This window comes from Lepidochelys kempii, chromosome 7, assembly GCF_965140285.1.
Source record: "Lepidochelys kempii isolate rLepKem1 chromosome 7, rLepKem1.hap1, whole genome shotgun sequence".
NCBI lineage: Eukaryota > Metazoa > Chordata > Testudines > Cheloniidae > Lepidochelys > Lepidochelys kempii.
The window spans coordinates 41489556-41514346 of record NC_136386.1 but is presented as its reverse complement, the minus strand read 5'-3'; the positions used below and the strand labels follow the sequence as shown (position 1 = coordinate 41514346).

General features: G+C 39.3%; 2 protein-coding genes and 1 long non-coding RNA gene across 9 annotated transcripts in view; 2 read left to right on the top strand and 1 right to left on the bottom strand.

Moving 5' to 3' along the window:
- ECM2 (extracellular matrix protein 2) overlaps positions 1–5446 on the top strand; it is a 39501-nt gene extending 34055 nt beyond the window's left edge. For all 4 annotated transcript variants that reach the window (XM_073352351.2, XM_073352349.2, XM_073352352.2 and 1 more), the window contains 2 exons: positions 2227–2553; positions 3623–5446. In XM_073352351.2, the coding sequence (XP_073208452.2) occupies positions 2227–2553; positions 3623–3839 (544 nt within the window). In that variant the 3' untranslated portion in view covers positions 3840–5446. The remainder of the gene's footprint in view (positions 1–2226; positions 2554–3622) is intronic.
- CENPP (centromere protein P) overlaps positions 1–24791 on the bottom strand; it is a 319800-nt gene that overhangs the window by 120259 nt on the left and 174750 nt on the right. The window lies entirely within an intron of this gene.
- On the top strand, positions 7826–10691 carry LOC140914473 (uncharacterized). Of its 2 annotated transcripts, none has more exons than XR_012159869.2 (2): positions 7826–9152; positions 10137–10691. It is a non-coding gene; the product is annotated as an uncharacterized LOC140914473 (long non-coding RNA). The 2 variants fall into 2 exon arrangements; XR_012159870.2 differs by having other exon boundaries at positions 10134–10691.

Here is a 24791-nt window from a genome sequence, read left to right as displayed (position 1 = left end):
TAGTTTGTGTCAATTTCTGTTTGGATAGAAGTTAAAATTCAATTAAAATGCAAAAATAGCATTTTACTTTCCTTAATTAAATAAAACTATCTTAAAAGTGAAGAATACATAAGACAAAAACATTTACCAAAACTTTTTTTTATAGTATTTAAAACTAACTGATTTATTAAACAAAGCAAATGTTATGTGTAGATAATTAAATGAACTGATTGTTTCTGGTCACCATGTCCTTCAAGATTTTAGAACTAGTAGATCTCATCCTCTCACATCTAGTGAGACTGGAAGAGAAAACTAGTAGATCTCATCCTCTCACATTCATAGACTGGAAGAGAAAACAATCTTTCCTGCTTTTTTAATTGCCAATTGGCTTCTTAACTTTGAATGAATTAGTCATTGAACTGAATTAGTTGAAGAAACTGAAATGAAGAAAATATTCTCTCTCCACCTGCTGAAGAGGCTACTGCTGTCAGAAGCTGTTAAAAAATAGAATACCAATTGAAATGTATTAAATATTTTTGGATGTTTTCTACATTTTCAAATATATTTATTTCAATTACGACACAGAATACAAAGTGTACAGTGCTCACTTTATATTTATTTTTGATTACAAATATTTGCACTGTAAAAAAACAAAAGAAATAGTATTTTTCAATTCACCTAATACAAGTACTGTAGTGTACTCTCTTTATCATGAAAGTTGAACTTACAAATGTAGAATTATGTACAAAAAAACTCCATTCAAAAAAACCCAAACAATGTCAAACTTTAGAGCCTAAAAGTCCACTCAATCCTACTTCAGCCAATCGCTCAGACAAACAAGTTTGGTTAAAATTTGCAGGCAATAATGCTGCCCCTTCTTGTTTACAATGTCACCTGAAAGTGAGAACAGGCTTCACATGGCACTTTTGTAGCCGGCGTTGCAAGGTATTTACGTGTCAGATATGCTAAACATTCAGATGCCCCTTCATTCTTCGGCCACCATTCAAGAGGACATACTTCCATGCTGGTTTTCTATTATTGTTTACCAGTGTGATTAATCGTGATTACTTTTTTTAAGATTAATTTTTTTAATCAATTGACAGCCCTGGCATTAACATAAGTTGTCAATTTCAAATTTAATTTTCAGTAGATTTATTTTTAAAAAATAAACCTGTACTTAATGTGAATAAAAAAATCCAATATTTTTTTATCTACCCTGATCTCAAGGCTAAATATTATGTTTTGTTCAGAGTCAAAATTAATACCAATAATAAAAAAGAAACAGTGTATTACAAAGAAATACTGTACATCTCATATCTTCCTAGCCAAATTCCTTATTAGCTAAATAATCACAGGTGTTGATCACATCAGTCAATCCACATTAAAAATGGTGATTAAAATAGAACTTTTCCTCTCCTCATCTCTGACAATAAAGTTCTGTCTGAAGCTGGGTTGCTATTTTCTGCTCACCTGCATCCCCTACCTTACCTTTAAAAAGAAACAGAAATCACAAGAAGTAGTAAGAGTTAACAGACAGGGTCATGACAATACATGAAAGATATACAGTAACTGGGTGATATTACTTTTTGAAGAAAAGATGCTTATCTTTAGGTACTTAGGTCTGATCCTGCAGCACTTAGTCATATAAGCAGTCCCACTGAAGACAAATTTAAAATCAAACTTTATCTCAGTGTCAATGGGACACTGAATTAAGTGAAGCAAATGGGACTACTCACGTGTGTAAGGGTTGTTGGATCAGGCCCATTTTAGTGCCACCTTGGCCAATGAGTATTAGTCATAAAAAATGCAAACCATCTAGATAAGAGCTATGGGAAAAGAGCTGTTAACAGTAAAGAAAAAATGGTGTTCTCTAGCATACTAGTCTATTGCAAATCTGAGATGCTTATCAAGCACAAATTAGTCCCTGGGGTTTCCTATCTCTGTACTCATATTACTAGATTTTTCCCCCTCTCAACAAAAGTGTAAGAATAGCTCTTGAATGAGACGTTATGACTTACATTTTTGCTACTCTGATCTTTTTTCCTGAAATAATGATGTCTCTGCCCACACACCATAAAATGAATCTCTTTCTATTAACAGAAACCTCTCTCACAGAAAAAATATTTTCCCATACTTAAGCATCTGGACTTCTTGCCACCAACTGAATGTTATTTTGTATGGAGTCCAATGTAAACTATATAGTATACTGTATTATTTACATGTCCCTTTTTGTTTCCTTTAATGCAGGAATTTGGAATCTATTGATCTTTCTTACAATAAGTTATATCACGTTCCCTCCTATCTGCCAAAATCTTTACTGCATCTCGTACTTATAGGAAACCAGATTGAGAGAATACCAGGATATGTGTTTGGTCACATGAAGCCAGGGCTGGAATATCTCTACCTTTCTTTTAACAAACTTAACAATGATGGAATAGATCCAGTGTCATTCTATGGAGCTTATCTGTCTTTGAGAGAGTTATTTTTGGATCACAATGAATTGAAGTTTGTACCATTTGGAATCACAGAAATGAAGGCATTAAGCTTTCTGAGGCTGAACAACAACAAAATACGGTATTTACCAATTCTGCTGTGTTAACTGAGAATATAAAAAGGGATTTTAAAATATATTAACTTCCTACTCTACATTTTCCATAAACCATACATTTTAAATATTGTTAGAAGGGACTGAATCCTGAATTCCCTATTGCAATATTTTCCAAAACCATATACAAAAAAGAAGTGTGGTTTAAATCTCTCAATACTGTTTTTAAAAAGTGTACAACTCTGAGGTATCAGTATTCTCCAAGTACTCAACTTGTTAAAGATTTGGGGTCAAATCCCCAGCTACAGCTGTGCTCTGCTTGCCACAGCAGAGGAAAGTGGGGGAAAAGGTGGCTTTAAGTCACCTTTCTGCTTTTCTGATACTAAGGCTGACCGGAGGCCCAAACTAGCTGCCGACATAACTTGTAGCAGTCTAAAGGCTGGTCTAATTTATGCTGTGTGGAGCAGACTCCTGCTCATGCAATCAAGGATTACCAGAGTGCAGCACTTTCTAGAAACATCTCCTCCAGCCCTGTTACACTCCCTATGCAGCAGGGAAGCAGGTGATCTCAAAGTGGCTACACCAACTTTCTGTCAACTTTGCCAGGGGAATCCTCAAGTGCTCCTTTAGGGCACTTTTTCAGCTGGTTTGCATTGCCTGAACAGCACAAAGCAGCTTCATGGGCCAAGAATCTTGTTCATGTTGTCAAGACAAGAATTTATCTAATAACTAATGTATTCCAAGAATTTCTTAATAAAAGGTAAGTAATTATATTAAGTAACAATGCAAAAAGAAACATTCACACTGTGTTACAAAGTATCATTTGTGACAAACTCATTTTTTAAATATATCAATTATGTCTACTTGAACCTTCAATTAGCATATATCTATTAATACGGACAGTAAGTACAGTATAGAACTAAAAATAAAAATAACTACTTTGGGGGTAATTTATAACTATTTTTCATTGCTGATCAAGTCCAAACCTTTTTAAAAAAAACCTTCTTAGTCAGTATCTCTAAAATGAACAACTTGTATGGAATGTGCTTACTAGTACACTTTAGTAACTAAGCCAAAATTTATCTTATGATTTCACAGGACAGTCCCTCCAGAACGCATCTGTAGATCTGTTGTCGATGATGACAATGTTGATGCCGACAGTAATGATGATGAGGAGGAGGAGGTTGAAGATTCACATTTGGAACATCTTCATCTTGAAAACAATTTTATCAATACAAGAGAGCTGTCACCATATGCATTTTCATGCATAAGATCCTACTCCAGTGTTGTTCTGAAACCACAGAAGATCAAATAACAAACACCATATATTTTAATTGCAAAACCCATTTTCTTACCTGAGGTGACATTATTTATTTTCCATCTGATACACAGATCAGCTGATCTCCTAGTTAAAAGATGTCTCAGCACTATTCATACACTATTATTTTCCTAAGTGTCAGTTGATATATCACCTAAAGACTGTTTGATTTGTTTAGTTTACACTGTTAAATATACATACCCACATACGCACGCAAAAATATGCAATTTAATAAGGGACTTTTGCAAGTTCTATTAACAGCATGTCGACTTGAAAAAGAGACTAAGTGGAGATATGATAAAGGTCTATAAAATCATGATTGGTATGGAGAAAGTACGTAAGGAAGTATCATTTACTCTTTCAGAACACAAGAACTAGAAGTCACCAAATGAAATTAATAGGTAGCAGGTTTAAAACAAACAAAAGGAAGTATTTCTTCACACAATGCACAGTCAACCTGTGGAACTCCTTGCTAGTGCATGTTGAGAAGGCCAAGACATTAACATCGTTCAAAAAAAGAACTAGATAAATTCATGAAGGATAGGTCTATCAATTGCTATTAGCCAGGATGAGCAGGGATGGTGTCCCTAGCCTCTGTTAGCCAGAAGCTAGGAATGGGTGATAGTGTATGGATCACTTGATGATTACCTGTTCTGTTCATTGCCTCTGAAGAACCTGGCTTTGGCAATTGTTGGTAGACAGGATACTGGGCTAAATGGATATTTGGTCTGACCCAGTATGGCCATTTTTATGATGGCAGTAGGGAATGATGATAAAAGACTGACACCTTTTATTTTTCAGATAATTATTTTCAATAATATATTGGCCTGCTCCTCTGAGGGACACTTTAAGAAACTGCCACTCTGTTTTACCAGACATACTGCTGCTGATCCTGAATGATCTTTTCTTTTTCTGAATGGATGAAAGAAGATGGAACAGGTTAATTCAAGGGTTGCCCTTTAAAAAAGGCCTCTGAGTTGTAGTAGGCAGCACACAAAAGAGTCTGAAGTCACACATGTACATCCAGATTTTTACCCCTTCCTCTGAAGTTGAAATTATTCTGCAGTCGGATCTGGTGATGCAGATGAACATATGGATATTATTTCCCACTTTTACTATGCAAATTCACTACGTAAATTAATGTACACAAATATAGGATTCATACATAAACAGATAGCCAAGGACCAAGAGTTTTTTTGTTTTTAAACTTAATATTAATCGCTATTATATACAGAATATAGAGTGCACATACACAAGGCAGATTACTCTGTTTTCTCTAAAATGAAACAACCACTAATCTATAGACTCTATAGAGGATAGAATCCTGTTAATTTACTTTTAATTTTTCTCTTATAACGTTAGATGACTATACATGAGACACAATTATATTCTGCCTGAATGCAAACCAAATAATGTATAACACATTGCTTGTAAAAATTGGCGTGGTATGTGGCCTTTTTGTAAAAACAACTGCTTTGGTTGTTTTGCTTGGTTAAGTATGGTCATACAGGTATGACATACAGATTAACTTTTTTGATACAATGTTCTACTTTTCACAGCTTTATTTAATAATTAAAATATTTTTGCATTTCTACGCATTGAAACCTTTAGGTTTCTCAGTAGTATCTAATACTTTTTGTCCACAGAACATCGTGTAAGTGACAAACTACATTTTCAGAGATTTTTTTTTAATTTAAATTTTTTTCAGAGGATGACTATATCATACTGTTAAAAAGATCTAGACTTAAGAGGAAAGTATATTAAAAAAAATTAAAAACCAAAACACTGCTATTCAACTTTTAAAAGGAAAAGAACACTGAAATTGTTTTTCAGAACTGTTGAGAAGTTCTCGCTAAAAATGCAGCTGTAAAAAACATTCAGCATACAAATCTACCCACAGGAGAAGTTCCAGAAACACAAGCCTTTTTATTACAGAGCTTTGTGTATTGTTAAAATAATTGTAAGCAAATGAGTGCATGGAAAATCTCATTTAATAGATTGGGGCCAGAAACAGGAATTTTAAAGGTGTATAAATAAGAAAAGGTTTTTGAAATATTTGATCATTTTAGGTGGTAAAAAGTCCCTTACGTAAATTCATGCATTTTCTTACATACTGTGATAGGAGAGAAAGGGAGGAGTATTTTATATATTACATTTTCATAACTGGCTATTTTTCATATTCTAATTAAGCCGTTTAGGAAACATGTTCAAAAAGGGCAACTCCTTCTAATACAGAGACCAACTGTAGAAAGGGAATTGGTGGATATCACTAGAAATATAGTAATTTTTTTTTAAATAACATTTTCATAAAGGACTGTCATTAATGGCAAAAATTCCATTGACTTAAAGAGGAACAGAATTGGACTCTGAAGTATTAATGACTTACGACTGCTTCTCTGATGCCTCTAAATACTTCAATGTATATTGAGCATGGGCAAGTTTTGCTCTATATTACCCAACCAGCTATGTCGTTAGCGAAATTAAATAAGTGTATTCTTAGTTCTAACATCTAACTGTGGAATATGTCTGAGCAACATCATAACATCATAAAACAAGAGAAGAACTATACATATATTTTGCAGAAGGGAAAAAACTTCTCACATACAAGACGGGGGAGGAGGAGCGGGGGTATGTGAACACTGCTTCAGCTGCTCCCGGTTGAGAACACTTCCTCCTTGACCCCAGGGGAAAAAATTATTTCTCCCAGACAGCCCAAAGCTCCACTCTAGCTAGTGGGGTGAGAGTTCTCTCAGATCCTCAGGAGTTCTTTGCATGATTTTGTAGATGCTGTCAGAAGTCATAGATAGTAGCACAAATGTTTTCAATCTTTTAGAAGTAGCAAGGCCATGCAGACATCTCAAGAACATCTCTGACATGGCTTACTTGTATCCAGGTACTCAAGGAACACCACACATTGTCAGCATCATGTCATGGAGGTTATTGCACACAGGGATAACTTTCAAAAACTTTATCACAATTACCCAATACCAATATCTTCAAAATGCCATTGCAATTCAGGAGGAAATGGCCAAAATTACAGTTCTGCATCTCAAATAATCATGTACACACTTTGCTGTCTTATTTTCAATGGCCAAAACATTACACAAGAAACTTAACAAATTCATTTGAATCATTCTTCGAATTCTCTAAATTTTAATTAATATGATTTGTGTTCCTGTGCCAGTTATAGGTCATTGATAATGAATGCTATTGAACGGTTTCACTTTTCATGCAAGCTAGGCAAAACTGTGCCTGAAAGGCCTGTAGCAGAGGATGGCACAGAGTACCACCACCCAAAAGGAAGCTCCTAGAGACACTGGATCAAATTTTCAAGAACATTTAAGTGTCTAAAGATGCAGATAGGCACCTACTGGGATTTTCAGAAGTGCCTAAGCAGGTGAGGCACCTACTTCCCATTGGTTTCAATGGGAGTCAGATACCAAACTTGCTTAGATGCTTTCCAAAATCCCACTAGATGCCTATCTGTCATTTATAGATATCTAAAAACCTTTGAAAATCTGGCTTGTTGTCCCTGCTTGAGAAACAATGCCTCTTGGACAACAGGGGGAATCAGCCACTTTACAGGGTGCAGCATATCATTTATGTTATGCGGGCAGTGCTCTGCTAGCCAGTGTTATTAACAGTTGGGCATTGAGTCATGGAGGCCTCAGGTAAAATCCTGGCCCTTCTGAAGTCTGTAGCAGGGCTGAACCAGGCAATGTGTCTCTTTGCTGCTGCTGGGCTGGGTCTGGGCAGCGTGTCTTCTCACTTCTGCTGGGCTGGGCCTGGGCTGCGAGTCTCCCTATTGTCAGTTGCAGTGATCTATCAGAAGTGAAGGGGTGGGACCATCATTCTCCCTGGCTGGTGTAACAGCAGGGCCAACAGAAAAAAGTCAAGAAAGCCAGAACTCAGGCTGCAGCTCCCAACCTGAGACTGTGGGTTCTGGGGCCAACCAGAATCAGGGACAGTTGAGAGGGATGTGATTGTTTCAAAAACTATTTTGAAAAAATACTTGCAGATAAAGGTATTTAAAGCATAAGTAACTTTTAAAAAATGTGCTTAAATACAAGTACAACATGTTCAAAGTAACTGTGCACAAGTACATATGGCACTTCAAAATACTTATATATGTAAATACAATGTACAAAATGTACTTAAATACATGGGGACATGTGGCAAAACCCCCACTGACTTTATTGGGGTGTAGATTTCATCCCTCATCCTTGAAAGCTAAGGACTGTGTATATACCTGGTCCCTGCACGTGACTAAGGCCATGTCTACACTAGCGAGCTTACAGCAGCACAGCTGTACTGCTGTAAGATAGCTCGTGCAGCTGCTCTATGCTGACAGGAGGAGCTCTCCTGTCCACTTATTAAACCACCTCTAAAGAGCAGCAGTAGCTATGTTGGCAGGAGAAGCTCTGTCAGTGTAACTTATGTCTCAAAGGCCTCGTCTACACTACGAGTTTATGTCGGATTTAGCAGCATTAAATCCGAATTAACCCTGCACCCGTCCACATAACGAAGCCATTTTTTCGGCATAAAGGGCTCTTAAAACCAATTTCTGTACTCCTCCCCAACAAGGGGATTAGCGCTGAAATCGCCATCGCCATTTCGAATTAGGGTTAGTTTGGACGCAATTCGAAGGTATTGGCCTCTGGGAGCTATCCCACAGTGCACCATTGTGACTGCTCTGGACAGCACTCTGAAATTGGATGCACTGGTCAGGCCTACAGGAAAAGCCCCAGGAACTTTTGAATCTCATTTCCTGTTTGGCCAGGCGAGCACATCAGCATAGGTGACCATGCAGTCCCAGAATCGAAAAAGAGCTCCAGCATGGACCGAACGGGAGGTACGGGATGGGGAGAGGAATCCGTGCTAACAGAACTATGTTCCAAAAGACGAAATGCCAAAACATTTCAAAAAATCTCAGAGGCCATGAGGGACAGAGGCTACATCAGGGACCCAACACAGTGCCGCGTGAAACTTAAGGAGCTCAGACAAGCGTACCAGAAAACCAAAGAATCAAACGGATGCTCCGGGACAGAGCCCCAGACATGCCGCTTCTATGCTGAGCTGCATGCAATCCTAGGGGGGACTGCCACCACTACCCCACCCCTGTCCGTGGACTCCGAGCATGGGATACTCTCCCCCATGCCTGAGGATTTTGCAGATGGGGAAGATGAGGAGGACGAGGAGCTTGGGGAGAGCACACAGCACACCGTTTTCCCCAACAGCCAGGATCTTTTTATCACCCTGACTGAAATACCCTCCCAACCCAACCCAACGAAGCTGGAGAAGGGACCTCTGGTGAGTGTATCTTTTTAAATATAATACACATTATAAAAGCAAGTATTTTTTAATGCTTAAGTAGCCCTGAAGACTTGGGATGCATTCATGGCCAGTACAGCTACTGGAAAAGTCTGTTAACGTGTCTGGGGATGGAGTGGAAATCTTCCAGGGACATCTCCATGAAGCTCTCCTGGAGGTACTCTAAAAGCCTTTGCAGAAAGTTTCTGGGGAGAGCAGCCTTATTCTGTCCTCCATGGGAGGACACTTTACCACACCATGCTAATGGCAAGTAATCTGGTATCATTGCATGACAAAGCCTGGCAGCGTATGGTCCCGGTGTTTGCTGGCATTCAAGCAACATCCGTTCTCTCTCTCTCTGTGTTATCCTCGGGAGAGTGATATGGTTCATGGTAACCTAGTTGAAATAGGGGAATTTGGTTAAGGGGACATTCAGAGGTGCCCGTTCCTACTGAGATGTTTGCCTGTGGCTGAAAAGAAATCCTCCCCGCAGTTAGCCACGCGTGGGAGTGGGGGCCACTGGCGCTGAGCTGTTCGCATTTGGCTAGAGGGATCTTCCCTGATACCAGCCAGGCAGTGGGGGGAGGGCAAAAACGATCATCCCAGAGAATTGGATGGGGGGAGGGGATTAGTTTGGTTTCTGCTGCTGCACGTTAACGGGAAAACTGCAGCAGTAAATGGCCAACTCAATGGGCTTTGCTTGGTATGGGAAAGGAGAGGGCTGCTGTTATGAAGGTTCCAGAAGCCGAAAGACTATGGCTTACCATGGCCGCCTGCAAGCCGAATTCTGTTGCCTGGCCCTGCATTGTGTGATCTCTAACACCAAAGCCGCAGGCACTCAATATAAGATGCAAAATGCGACCTTGTACCAAAATCTCATATGCTATGTAATGTGAATAGCATTGTTCACCATGAAAGAGTATAGCCATTTTTCTGTAAAATGTATCTTTTTAAATACTTCACTCCCTTTTTTTCCTCCAGCAGCTGCAAATGTTTCAAGCCTCCCTCCTCCATCCCAGAGGCTATCTCAGATAAGACGGCGAAAAAAACGCACGCGTGATGACATGTTCTCTGACCTCATGCAGTCGTCCGGCACTGACAGAGCTGTGTGGAGGGAAACAATAGCAGAATACAGGACGGTGACCGATGAACGTGAGGAAAGGTGGCAGCAGGAAGATCAGAGGAGGCATGAGGCAAGGCTGGAGCTACTGCGGGATCAAACGGACGTGCTCCGGCATCTGGTGGAGGTTTATGAACGGCAGCAGGATCACAGATTGCCGCTGCAGCCTCTGCTTAACCGCCCTCCCTTCTCCCCAAGTTCCATAGCCTCCTCACCCAAGAACAAGGGTGGGAGGCTCTGGGCACCCAACCACTCCACCCCAGTGGACAGCCCAAGCAACAGAAGGCTGGCATTCAACAAGTTTTAAAGTGGTCTTTTCCTTCCCTCCTACCCTCCCCCCACACCCCACCTGGGCTATCTTGTGAGTTATCTCCCTATTTTTATAATCAATTAATAAAGAATACATGTTTTTTAAACAATAGTGACTTTATTTCCTTTGCAAGCAAGCTGTGATCAAAGGCGGGAGGGCGGGTGGCTTACAGGGAATTAGAGTCAACCAAGGGGGTGGGTTTTCATCAAGGAGAAACAAACAGAAGTGTCACACAGTACCTGCCAGTCATGAAACTGGTTTTCAAAGCTTCTCTGATGCGCACCACTTCCTGCTGTGCTCTTCTAACTGTCCTGGTGTCTGGCTGCGCATATTCAGCAGCCAGACGATTTGCCTTAACCTCCCACCCCACCATAAACGTCTCCCCCTTACTCTCACAGAGATTGTGGAGCACACAACAAGCAGCAATAACAATGGGAATATTGGTTTCGCTGAGGTCTAAGCGAGTCAGTAAACTGCGCCAGCAACGCTTTAAACGTCCAAATGCACATTCTACCACCATTCTGCACTTGCTCAGCCTGTAGTTGAACAGCTCCTGACTACTGTCCAGGATGCCTGTGTATGGCTTCATGAGCCAGGGCATTAAGGGGTAGGCTGGGTCTCCAAGGATAACTATTGGCATTTCAACATCTCCAACAGTTATTTTCTGGTCTGGGAAGTAAATCCCCTCCTGTAGCCGTTTAAACAGACCAGAGTTCCTGAAGACGCGAGCGTCATGAACCTTTCCCGGCCATCCCATGTTGATGTTGGTGAAACGTCCCTTGTGATCCACCAGTGCTTGCAGCACCATTGAAAAGTACCCCTTGTGGTTTATAAAAAGAAAAGGAGTACTTGTGGCACCTTAGAGACTAACCAATTTATTTGAGCATAAGCTTTCGTGAGCTACAGCTCACTTCATCGGATGCATACTGTGGAAAGTACAGAAGATCTTTTTATACACACAAAGCATGAAAAAATGGGTGTTTACCACTACAAAAGGTTTTCTCTCCCCCATTTATGTACTCGCCGGCTTGGTGCTCCGGTGCCAAGATAGGGATATGGGTTCCATCTATGGCCCCACCACAGTTACAGAATCCCATTGCAGCAAAGCCATCCACTATGACCTGCACATTTCCCAGAGTCACTATCTTTGATAGCAGCAGCTCAGTGATTGCATTGGCTACTTGCATCACAGCAACCCCCACTGTAGATTTGCCCACTCCAAATTGATTACCGACTGACTGGTAGCTGTCTGGCATTGCAAGCTTCCACAGGGCTATTGCCACTCGCTTCTCAACTGTGAGGGCTGCTCTCATCTTGGTATTCTTGCACTTCAGGGCAGGGAAAAGCACAAAATTCCATGAAAGTGCCCTTATGCATGTGAAAGTTTCGGAGCCACTGGGAATCATCCCGGACCCTCAACACTCTGCGGTCCCACCACTCTGTCCTTGTTTCCCAGGCCCAGAATCGGCGTTCCACGGCATGAGACTGCCCCATTAACACCATGATCTCCAAATTGCGGGGGAACGTGGTTTTAGAGAAAAGTTTGTTCCTGTCCTCATCACCGAGGGGCATAAAGGGCAGAGCAGACCAAATTGCCACTCAGTTCCTTTGCCCATACAAAATCTATATGTTATAGGACTCCATTGCAGCAGGGAAGGAGGGTGGATTGTGCTCTATATCTGGACAACACATCTAAAAGAACCACATTTGTTGTAAGGTGAGTAAACATTTCTTCTGCTTCAAGTATTTGTCTGTATATATTCCATTCTTGGTGAAACATAAATAGTGATCTGATATAAGGAAGTGCGTGCTCTGAGAAAATTTACATAAAGATTGCAATGCAGCTCTGTCAAAAGAAGCACCAGACTTGGGCGCCTCTACCAAAGAGCAGGTTTCAGAGTAGCAGCCATGTTAGTCTGTATCCGCAAAAAGATGGGTAACACCCATTGTTTCATGTTCTCTGTGTGTATAAATCTCACCACTGTACTTTCCACTGAATGAATGCGATGAGGTGAGCTGTAGCTCACGAAAGCTTACGCTCAAATAAATTTGTTAGTCTCTAAGATGACACAAAGTACTCCTTTTCTTTCTACCAAAGAAGTGTCTCGTAAAAGCATGGACCAAACCTGATGTAGTTGCTCTCCATGTTTCTGAATATGTCTACCAGCAGCTGGAATGTGTGATTCCTAGCTCAGGTAAATGAACATGTGCTAGCTTTGCTCAAGCTAGTGCACTAAAAATAACAGTGTGGCCAGGGTGGCACAGGTAGTGGCTTAGGCTAGCCACCGGAGTATGTACTCAAAAGGGGTTGAACAGGATTGTACTTGGGTGGCTAGCCTGAGGTGCTGCCCATGGTGCCACAGCCATACTGTGTGCTAGCTTGAGCAAAGCTAACACGTGTATGTCTACCTGAGCTGGGACTCGTCTCCTAGCTTCTGTGCAGATGTACCCTGACATAGGTATGCCTCTCAAGGAAGCCACAGAAGCTGTCTGACCCCTAGTGGAGTGAATTATAATCAGCACTGGGGGAATCTAAAATGACTAGCTTGTAACCAGTTAGAAAGTCTCTGGCCCTTCAGTCTATCTGCATAGGCAGCAAACAGTCTCAGGGTGACTTGGTTCTATGTAGATAGAATGATAATGCATGAAGGAGATTGAGTGTGTGTAGTCTGGCCTCTCCCTAATTGGAATGTGGTTTCAGGAAGAAAATTGGTAAATGGATCAAGTGAAAATCAGTTACTACCTTAGGTCAGAACTTGGGATGGGACAGAAGGGTAATCTTGTTCTTACAGAATACTGTATGAAGATTTATCTAGACTCAATCTCCTGTTTTGTTTTTGAGTGCAGTTATGTAACCAAAAAATCTGCATTTGTAAGTTACACTTTCATGATAAAGTGATTGCACTACAGTACTTGTATGAGGTGAATTGAAAAATGCTCTTTTATCATTTTTACAGTACATATATTTGTAATAAAAAAGAATAATATAAAGTGAGCACTGTGCACTTTGTATTCTGTGTTGTAATTGAAATCAATATTGAAAATTTCGAAAAACATCCAAAAATATTTAATAAATTTCAATTGGTATTCTAGTGTTATATTTTTTTAAATTGTGATTCTTTTTTTTTGAGTTAATCACGTGAGTTAACTGCGATTAATTGACAGCCCTAGGCAAAATATGAAATATCTGTTTGAAAATCAAACAAAACCAAGCACTGATAATACACTTACCGGTCAGACTATTTCCCAAACATGTACATTCCCATTTCCTTTTGACGTGTGTTACACATTCTTGTGAGCATTCCTTATTAAGTAACATTATCCTTCTATTGCAGCTAGCTAACATTAAATCCAGTGCTCACTATCCCAAGAGTAAAAGTTGTGATTTTGTTTCCTTTGGCACCATCAAAACATTTTGAATGGGAAAAAAACCCAAAGGATGTGTGAAATAAGATCTCTCGTTCAATGAGGTCAACAACTTCTGCAAGGCTCAAACTATTATAAAATATACTGGACCAAAACTTCTGTCTAGAAATAGTGAGGACGTCAATCACAGAATTCTCATAACTGTAGTCAACAGATCTCCTTTTCCATCTAAGCAACAGGACACGGTATGTTAAAGTCTGATCAAAATGTATTTAGGTATATTAAACTTTTTATATGTTCTACACACACTAAATGAAGCTTTATTACATCATTCTAAGCACCAAACAGCTTGCAAATTTAAAATAGTAAGTATAGCTACAACCTTGTTTGGTTTTAAGAACCTATGTTTGGATTTCTTCTACAATTACCAAAGGTAAAATTCAAGGACAATATTCTCCCTACATTTATATTCAAACACGGAGTAATTTTATATAAATCCAAGATGAAGGCCCTCTTCACTACCTCCTTTCTTGATCACTGTGGACAACACCACCATCCTGTCTGTCACTCTGTAACCTAGGCATCTTGTTCAAATTGGACTTTTCTGTAAGTCCTCACATCCAGGCAATGTCTAAGTCTTACCTATTCTCTCTGCATAGCATCTCTAAGATATGGCCTTTCATATCCATCCACGCAGCTAAAATTCTCATCCAGGCTATCATTTCATGCCTCAATTACTGCAACATCCTTCTTTTTGGCTTGACAAATGCAATCTTGTCCCTCTCATACCCATTCAGAATGCTACGGCAAAGATAATTTTTTTAGCTCATCACTTTGACCACATCATCCCTCTCTTTGCATCCCTCTATTGGCTCCCCCTTATCTATCTCATTAATCATAAGCGGTTTTTATTCACTGTCAAGGCCCTTCACTGCTGATCACCACCCTGCCTATCATCTCCTGTTCACTATTGACATGTCGACTTTGTCTCCAATCAGCCCATGATGCCAGCCTCCAGTGCCCTCTTTTAAATTTTCCAACAAACTACCTTCGTACTTTCTCCCATGCTATCCCCCACGCTGGTGAGGCGCGCCCCGTAAACATCTGCAGTTATCTCATTATCCACCTTGAAATCTCTCCTCAAAACTCTCCTTTGCTACGATGCCTACAAAAAATTGACAATGATTTGGCTGCTGGTGTGCTGAGACTACTGGATATTGTGTTGACCAACATTGTCTCATTGTTTCCTTGCACACTCTGTGTGTGTGTGTGTGTATATATCTATCTATCTTTAGCTTCTTGTCTTAAACTTCGATTGTAAGCTCCTTGGGGGCAGGGACCATCTTTTTGTTCTGTGTTTGTACAGCTCCTAATACAATGGACTCCTGGTCCATGACTAGGACTCCTTAGCCCTATGGTATACAAATAATAAATAATATTATTACTAATAAAGATCTGTGGTAAATCTGAACTGTCTCCTCTCTCCCTTTTGCAGGATCAGGATTTAACTTTATTACTTGTAGAATGTAGACCACTGAGATCTGATCCACAGGAAAAATGTGGCCAAGGAAAGGTTTACTGCTATTTGTCCTGACATGGATAAGAGTTGTGATCATTTTGTGAAAGGGAATCTCACAGCAATGGATCAGTCATTGAGAGGCTGTCTGTCTCCAGTTTTCACTATTTTCAACCCTGGCTTTGAGCGCTCCATCTTGGCTGAGGATCACAGCTTTCTTAGGCGGTCCTGGCTAGAAGGGAAATCTGTCTTTGAGATAGTCCAGGTCTAGTCCATTTTTGAATATCTATACCAGGATCTTGGACTTTCTCTTATGTTCAGTAGGCGGTAAAAGAAAGGAAGCACTACAGTGATTTATTCTTGCTAGCCTTTGTCGGTCAATGAAAAAATGCTGTGGTCTACAACAGCTGGAGCATCTTCAATGCCCAAAGACATGCACAAAAAATTGCCAGGGTATTCTCATGCACTTTTCTGGGGACCATGTGCACGCTCTTTCCCGATCATTCTGAAAATTCATTTAGCAGTGCAACTGATTATATTTCAGAGTTAATTTGGAAGTGATGAAACAGAAAATTCTTTAAAATTAATTTCTAAATTTAAAAGCTTTTTAACAAAAAAAAAAAAATTTATGAGAAATTGTGAGTGTCCTGCACACACTTGAGAGGTGAACAAAGGAGCTAAGTGTAGATTATCTCCCTCAACAACAGAGAGCCAGAGAGAAAAGAAATTGGGAGGATGTCTCTACTCTCTTTCTTCTCTAATGGGCCATGCCATGAGAGACACTGTAATCCAACAGGAGACAGAAAGGGGAAGTGATTTTCACAGAATTGCTCCACAAGGGCTAAGGAGCATGTAAAGGAGACTGATGACACAGAGAAATGTGTTCTTCACTTTTCAAGATCCCTCTCTTAGGCACAGGAATCAGCAGCAGAAGCTAAGGAAAAAAGTCTTCCCTCCCCAGGATCTTCTACATGAGACCCAGGTAGCCAGGAATCGGTGAGGGGGGATTCTTCTCTGTATGAGATCTAGGGATGAAGAAGTACACTAGCTGGTGAGGGTAAGGGTAGGATGTTCTGCTCCCACACGTGATGGGGCATCCTGCCCACACTTGCCCTGAAGGGGTTAAGGCAGGCCAGAGGGGCCAATTAGGCAGCAAACTGGAGGGAATTAAGGCTGAAACGCCCTAATTAGGAGCTCACCTGTACAGGAACAGATGGGACTTCCATAAAGCCAGGGAGCAGACACTCCCGGGAAGGGGGAGGAGTGTTTGAGGCTGCAGAGGCACATAGCCTGCAGTTACTGTCTGGGAGGAAGGAGTGGTGAAGCTGGTAGACCCAGAGAAGGAGGGAAGAGCCAGGAGGTTAGGAAAGGGCTCAGAGAAATGCAGCAAGGTACAGGGTACAACAGACTGACTGCTAACTAGAGGGTCCCTGAGCCTGAACCTGGAGTAAAGGGTGGGCCCATTTCCCCAACCAGCCACTGGAAAAGTGGCACCGGCAAGGCAGTGAGTAGGAAGACTGCCTGAACCTATTTGTGAGAAGAGACTTTCCACCTCCGCCAGAATGGGAAACCACAATGGTGACCTAGCGGGAGGGCTAAGTCATGAAGAGATTGCAGCAGCTTCTGGAGCAAGAAAGGGGCAGCAGACAGAGGCGGAGGAATAGCATGCAGGAAAAGGTGTCAATCCGGTGAGCTATTCCCCAGAACGGCCAGAAGGAGATGCCATACCTACAGTGAGTAGAGGCCCTGTCACACTAAGCATGTCTGTTATTAGTGCTTTTGGCCTATGCTTGCTCTTGGATTGGTGCAAAACACCAACAAAAACACCAGCATGGGAGCAGTTAAAAGCAAATCTCTGTCAAGTTTCTTTTAAAAAGGAAGCAGATAAATGAAAGAGACTAATTTAAAGATGCACTTTCACAATCTTTTTATTATATTGTCAATGTAAAAATCAAAATCAAATTGACAGTGTCCCCCTAAATGCAGTGAAAGTTTTTAACAAAAGGGAACATGTGAAGCTAGCAAGTGAAAGTTGATGGGACAGACAACCCTAAGCTCTTGAGGAAACTGTTTTAAAAGAAATAAAGATAGAACAGATTTTTCTTGGACTAATGTATTTTTTCTTCTTTTTCTATTTTAACAATGATGTTTTTGTTTTGTTCTACAGTGCAGCTGAACAGCCAATATTTCTACAATTGTGGTCAGATATTAGTTCTCTGAGAAGACTCGTCTGTCCTGTGGAAAACACAAACCAGCTCTTATATATTTTCCCTATGAATTGCTTTCAGGTTCTTAAATACGTGTGAAAAAAGTTCCCACAGTGAAGTATAGATTTATTCTAGTGTTGTTACATATAAAGCCTACAATTTTTGGTATGTGTACTCATTATGCTATTGGAATGAAAACACTTGCAGATTAATACTACTTTGTAGATTACCATTAAATATATCTAAGCAATTTTTAAGATTTTATAATTTTAAGAAATATAGAAATGTTCTCTTCAAAATAGTCCATATTCTAAAAAAGCAGTATTACACAAAATGTAGTCGAGAATAGGCATTTGAGGATAGAAATTAATATAAATTAAAATAGGTGTTTAGACACTACAATGTTGAGCACCATAGAAATGCCTATACATTAATATGATAAATAAATGAGTAAAATACAGATTTAATGTATTAAAAATATAATGTTATTAGATCCTAAATCCAGAAGACAGTAGAAAAGAATCCCTTGTCTAAGGTTACAGTTAGTGACAAACCTGAAAATATCTATCTTGGGGTCTAGGCTCCCAGGGTAAAACCCTAGCCCCAATGAAGTCAATATGAGTTTTGCCATAGACTTCAGTGGGGCTTGACTTTCACCCCAGTTCTGTAATTTAACTAGTAGACTGTTTAAACTGTGGCTTACAACTCTCCTTCCAGGTAAATGAAGTGGAAAAAGGAGGACTCCAGTAGCTAATCTTAAAAAGAAAAGAAAAGAAAAGAAAAGAAAAGAAAAGAAAAGAAAAGAAAAAAGGTGGACAAGTACTGAAATACCAATATTTACACCTTTTGGGTCAGTTTTCCAAACCCCCACATATTAAATCCTCAATTATGAAATCTTGTGTGTAGATATGCACAACTACCATCAAGGTTACTAGTTATAGGTATAGACATTCTAACCCATTAATATGTTCATAAGCCCATTTACAATCCTAACCCCTTTCTCCCCCTAGAATACTATTTCACAGACCCACATAATCATCCATTTTTATGCTCTTTTGAATATGGGAACTCACTTTTAAAATGATTTCCAAACTATTATAATAATTCCTAAATATACAACCAGTATTGTACATAGTGCAGCTTAGGCTAAATGCATTATGCATATGTAATAGTAATCACACCTCCTCACAGTTATGACAATTTCCATCTGCTCATGCGGTAGACACCTGCAGCTTGTATATCTGTGTACCTAGAGCTGTACTTTAGCAATTAACATTTATTGTGTGATACAGCTTTCCAACTCTTTAAACCTAGCTTTCCGAAACCCAGTTCATTACTTTTTCACTGTGCTTCTTTACACAGACACACAAAACCAAAGAAACACCTTCTTTTGATGAAAAGCAGAGGACAAAAATACCATTCACGAGTCTTGAACCAGCCTGTAAGCTGGCTGGTTTTATAGTGCAACTGAGTATATCAAACAGTAGGTTGGCAGAAATAAAAGACTCAATCATGAGTGCGATGGTCACTGACCACTGTGAACAACAAATACTTGATAGATTTATAGAGATTTTTGCATTGTACAAAGAATTAAACAAATAAAAACTCCTCCAAGACTGCAATAACAATCTACCTGGCAGCTGGGAGAAACTATATACTTAAAAGACAATTAAACAAGAAAATGTTGAACACATGAGAACTCCTCTTTTAACATAAGCACTTTAATATAGTGCAACAGCTGGTACTTTCATTTACATAAAGATTCATAAATCCATGAAACAACTTCAATCAATCTTACTTTTTACAAAGAGGCAGTGTGGTCTGAACATAGACTAAGGGAACCAAGAACTCAAATTCTAATATCAGACCTGTCACTAACTAACTATATTGCTGTAGGTAAGTGAGTAAACCTCTTCACTAGTTACTCTCTCCACATCTATAAAGTAGAGATAATATTTGTGTCCCTGATGTATCAGCAGATTCAGAGAAAACAACACGTAAATCAAATAATTTTACCGTTGACAAGGAATCAAACATAGATACAATGATGGATTTTAAAGCAGAAGTTCAGAACTTCATTACCTTAACAGAAGCAAATACCAGGTCTTTACTTGGTTCCAATGTGACATTAACCAGCATTATGCCAACCAATTTTGAAGTATGGCTTCCTTTAGTCTAACCCCCTAGGATTCAGCCTTCCCCAGAATCCTTTCACCCTCTGCGCATGAAGGGGAACAAAGATACAGAAAGGGTGTCTCAGTCCGTGATGACTTAAGGTCTACCCTTCTTCCTTCAGACTAATAGAGTCCACTAGTTATCTCCCATGTCTCATATTTACCTCTGGGAATTGATCCCTCTGAGCCTCACAGGCACACTGGACACCAGTTGCAAGAAAATTACCACTTATAAATGTACAGCTTTTACAATCTTGTCCTTACTCCTCATTAAAACTAAAACCGGGCCTCCAGAATGCTACAAGGAAGGTGAAAAATATCCACCATACACCTTGCAATCTTGCCTCAAGGGAAAAATTCCTCTTTGGTTATCAATTGTTATCAGTCAGACCCATGGCCTCTTGGAAAAGATGGTGTATGAAACTAAAGCTCCATTAGATTTCTGGGAGGCAAATACCACAGAAAGACTGCTGCATGCCCACCCCTTCTGATTTCATACATAGTGAAGGAGGACTGCACAAGACAATCAACTCTCCCTTCCCCGCCATAGCCTAGTTAATGGGTGACAGAGAGGTGGAGAAATTTCCTCCCCTGCATCACCTTCACGGTCAGGTGGGATCTCCGTGTGTGATTTGGGGGACAGGTGAGAGAAGGCGGCTCTGGAGCAGCTGAGCCTGTCCCTCTCTTCTGAGGACCCCACGTGTCATCTACCCCAGGCTGATCTGATCAAATATGTCCCACAGTGAACCAGGATGGAGAGGGAATTCTCTTTCAGGAAATCCACTGATTTGGTAGGCATTACTGCAAAAAGAAGGCAATTCTGTAGTGCACAAAGAAATTACATGCCAATAAACAGGTAGTTACTGGGGAAATCTTGTAGAGGTTCTATGTGTCTCAGCCAGTGAAATCACCATAAACCTGACAGAATATATAGTACTATGATCAGCAGGGTGTAGACTGGAAAATTTATAAGCTTGAGAAACATGCAACTTAATCCACCTAAAGACAGATGTTTAGGCCTGGTCTGCACAAAGTTTTTGTACTATTTTAAATATTTTAGTAAAAAAGAAAAAATCCCACACTCCTAATCAAAATAGCTAAATGTGTACAACCCCTACTGTGTTTATACCCAGTGAGTACACTTACACTGGTAGAATAAAAGAACCTTTACACTGATATAACTATGTCTACACTAGGGGGTTGCACCACTTTAGCTATAAAGGTTTCAAATCAGTACAGTTTAAGTAGCACAAAAACTGTGTGTAAACTAGCCCTTTCAGCATATATGTTGAAGTCATAAGTAGTAATAATGTCGCATACATGGAGGGGAAAGTACACTTCAGTCTACAATCATAACTTGACTTGTGGTCATTGCTACATTTTAACGTATTTTCAGATTAAAAAAAAGTAAACAAAACCTCCACACTTGCTTGTTCCTTTTGTCTTCAGTAAACTCTGGGGTAGATCTAACACTATAATAAAATAAAGATGGGATATTCAAATGCATCTAAAACAGCTTGGTACTGCCCACCCACTGAAAGTTAGTTGGATGCTTAACTCCCTGAGGCATATTTGGAAAAAAACACAAAAAAACCCCAAATCTAAAGCATTTTCAGCATCTCTTGTCAGACACCATCATCTTAATAAATATAATTTATATCAGTAATATTGAACCCAATTGTCCAAAATCATGTTAGTTTCCATCCTATAAAAATGGTTTATACATAGTATATTTAGGGACACATCACTTGTTATCTCTTGGCAATCACAAAACATTGTATTACGCAAATAAGCTTTGAGCACCAGAACACATGATCTTCGTAAGTGCCCTACTCAATAAAAAGAATTTCACATCAATGCTGCAAAAGACAACAAGGCAAAAAACAACCCCAGATATTTTCTTCTTCATAGAACTAAGCATTAGTTGTTACATCATTTAGCAGGCATTTACTTTGAGTACCTGAGTTGCATTATTACTCAATAGCTTAAAAAGTGTGTCTATCAAATTTACTGTGTTAACAAAATGTTATCCATTAGGGGAACATTTACAGTCCCAGAAAATCGTCTGTTTAATCCACTGCTCTCTCACTTTCTGAGCAAAGGATATCTTACGTTTTTATTTTATGTGGGATGAAGAGACAGTTTATTACTCAGAGTATTTATAATGCATTTCACATTCATTATCCTGAAAACCATGAAACAGTCTTACTGCAACAAGAATAATTTGTTCACATACTATAAAAGTGGTATAATTCGCTCACCTCTTCAGAGGTTACTCATTGTACATTTACTTGCTGACCAACACCAAAACTGTTTAAAATCACTACTAGCAACCTAAATGGAAATGATTCCTTCAGTAATATGTGCCATCAGCTTCCAAATAGTTTACATAAAGCAACAGGGAATTTTATTTTCCAGACCACATATACATTTAATATGTAATCCTGAATTTATGTTTCTTTCAGGTTACATGAATGATGCCAATTGAGTGGTGAAAGTAACACATTATTTTGTGCATTTTTATAAGTATGTAAATCCATTCAAAATTGCTCTAGCAAACATTTCTAGTGACCAAAATAGGGAAACCAAAAACTTAAAATACTTACATTAAAAAGTCTATAAAAATATACAAAGATCTCGAACAACCTGTTTTGGCATTTTGTGTTACTGTTTATATAGTCCGTTAAAGCTAGAAGTTTTTCTATATTCTCTTGTGACATTTCTCAAGCTTATAAACATGCTGGAATACTATCATGCAACACCCCCATGGTGGGTCACTGGTTGTAAGGGATCGATCCTGGAATCCTCTGCATCTAAAATCATGAGTCTCCATTACCTGAACTAAATGATTCATATCTGTTAAGGCTATAGTGGGCTCAATCATTATTTTTTAAGCTGAAGAAAAACGTATTGGGAACGGATGGAGAAAGTGAACATATTTTACAGGTCTACCAGCCTCATGTACGGAAAGCCATAGTTTCCATCAAACAACTTATACTATTATATGTGCTACCGTATAATTGATTCTGCAAGTTAGAGCTATCTGAATTAAATTTCTAGATTTGATCCTTTCTTCTTGCACTGATTTGTAGTTTTCCCTTAAGACTGTGGTAGAAGAGTATGTGTGCTGAAGATCATCAAAAGACCTTGTGTGGTATGTATGCGACAAAAGTAGTATTAATTTGGAAATTTGAATGATTGACTATAGACTACTGTTTTTAGAAACATACAATATTAGGCTAAGACTATGATGGAATGAACTCGTCTATTAATACTAAGGTCCTAATTCAGCAAAGCACTTAAGCAAATGATCACATCCCTTCCCTGCATAGAATCATAGATTAGGGTTGGAAGAGACCTCAGGAGGTCATCGAGTCCAACCCTCTGCTCAAAGCAGGACCAACCCCAACTAAATCATCTCAGCCAGGACTTTTAGTCAAGCCAGGCCTTAAAAACCTCTAAGGAGGGAGATCCCACCACCTCCCTAGGTAACCTATTCCAGTGCTTCACCACCCCCTTGTGAAATAGCTTTTCCTAATATCCAATCTAGACCTCCCACACTGCAACTTGAGACCATCACTCCTTGTTCTGTCATCTGCCACCACTGGGAATAGCCTGACTCAATCCTCTTTGGAACCCACTTCAGGTAGTTGAAGGCTGCTATCAAATCCCCCCTCACTCTTTTTTTGCATACTAAATAAGCCCAGTTCCCTCATCCTCTCCTCATAACTCTCTTCTTCATTGGTTCTCCATTACCAAGCATTCTATAATTTATTTTATTGTATCTGAGAACACACGCCTAAGTGAGAACATTCATATGCTTTGTAAAACAGAGTTCAGAGAATGAATTTAGTGAGGTAATTCCTTCCTGTGTATTATTAATATTTCCTGAAGTTATATGTAAACTTTTCCATAATGAGAACATGTATCTTTCAAGAAATTTGGTTTAGAAGAGATCCAACAAGTCAACCTACTAAATGTTACATGCTCACCTTCTGAAAGAAATGTAAAAACACAGCTTCTTCAAAAACACGTAACAGGTTTGACAAAATTCATTAACCTGGAGACAAACATGCAAGTTGCAATAAATGATGTTTACAACAATGCCAAGTTATAAGTCTCACATTTTGCTGTTTCTAAAAGTAATTTTAATGACATTTCACACAAATTGACTGGAAACTATAACTATTTTAAGTTTAGAGATGCCAGCTTCTAACATACTAATTTATTTTTAAAAGAGGAAAACAATGCAACACTCATTAAGAGAACATATAGTACAACCCCAAGTGTCACCCTCACACACCCCAGAATGAAAAATTGGTTGATGTCAAACAGTGAATTTAAGCATCTCTTGTAGCTTGATGAACAAGTGTTTTTAACATTACTCAAAGCAAAGGCTTTGATCTATTTTACTGCTGTTGTACAATGAATCATGGAAGTATCTACGGGTTTGGACAGACTTTTTTTTCTTAAAACTTCCAAGCCAATGCAAATAAAAATAACTTTAAATATTGCCCTTAGAACTGAAAGCAAGATAACTCTGTAGCAAAGACTCATGTAGACAGATCCATTGTCAACTACCCTGTCATATCATTGACCCAAAAAAAGATATGGCAAGAACAACATACATATATTTAGGAAGTGAGAGTTTTACTTCTTTAATTATTTTATTTTGTTAACAAGGAAGTACAGCATCAGCTTGATTTTGTGTTTCAAAACAGAAAACTTTTCCTAGACTCTAGTAACTGGAAGACTCAGTAGCTTGACACAGGTTGTGGAGCCTCTCAGCATTAAGGCCGTGATTTGACTTCAGGTCAAGATGTAGTTACTCAGGGCTTGTCAACAGGGTGCAGCTAATGGAATGTGATTTCTAAGGTGCACTACTTGGTACTTCAATGTAGTACTGTTTCAAACAGTGCATGAGGGAATTATTAGTGTGGGTCTAC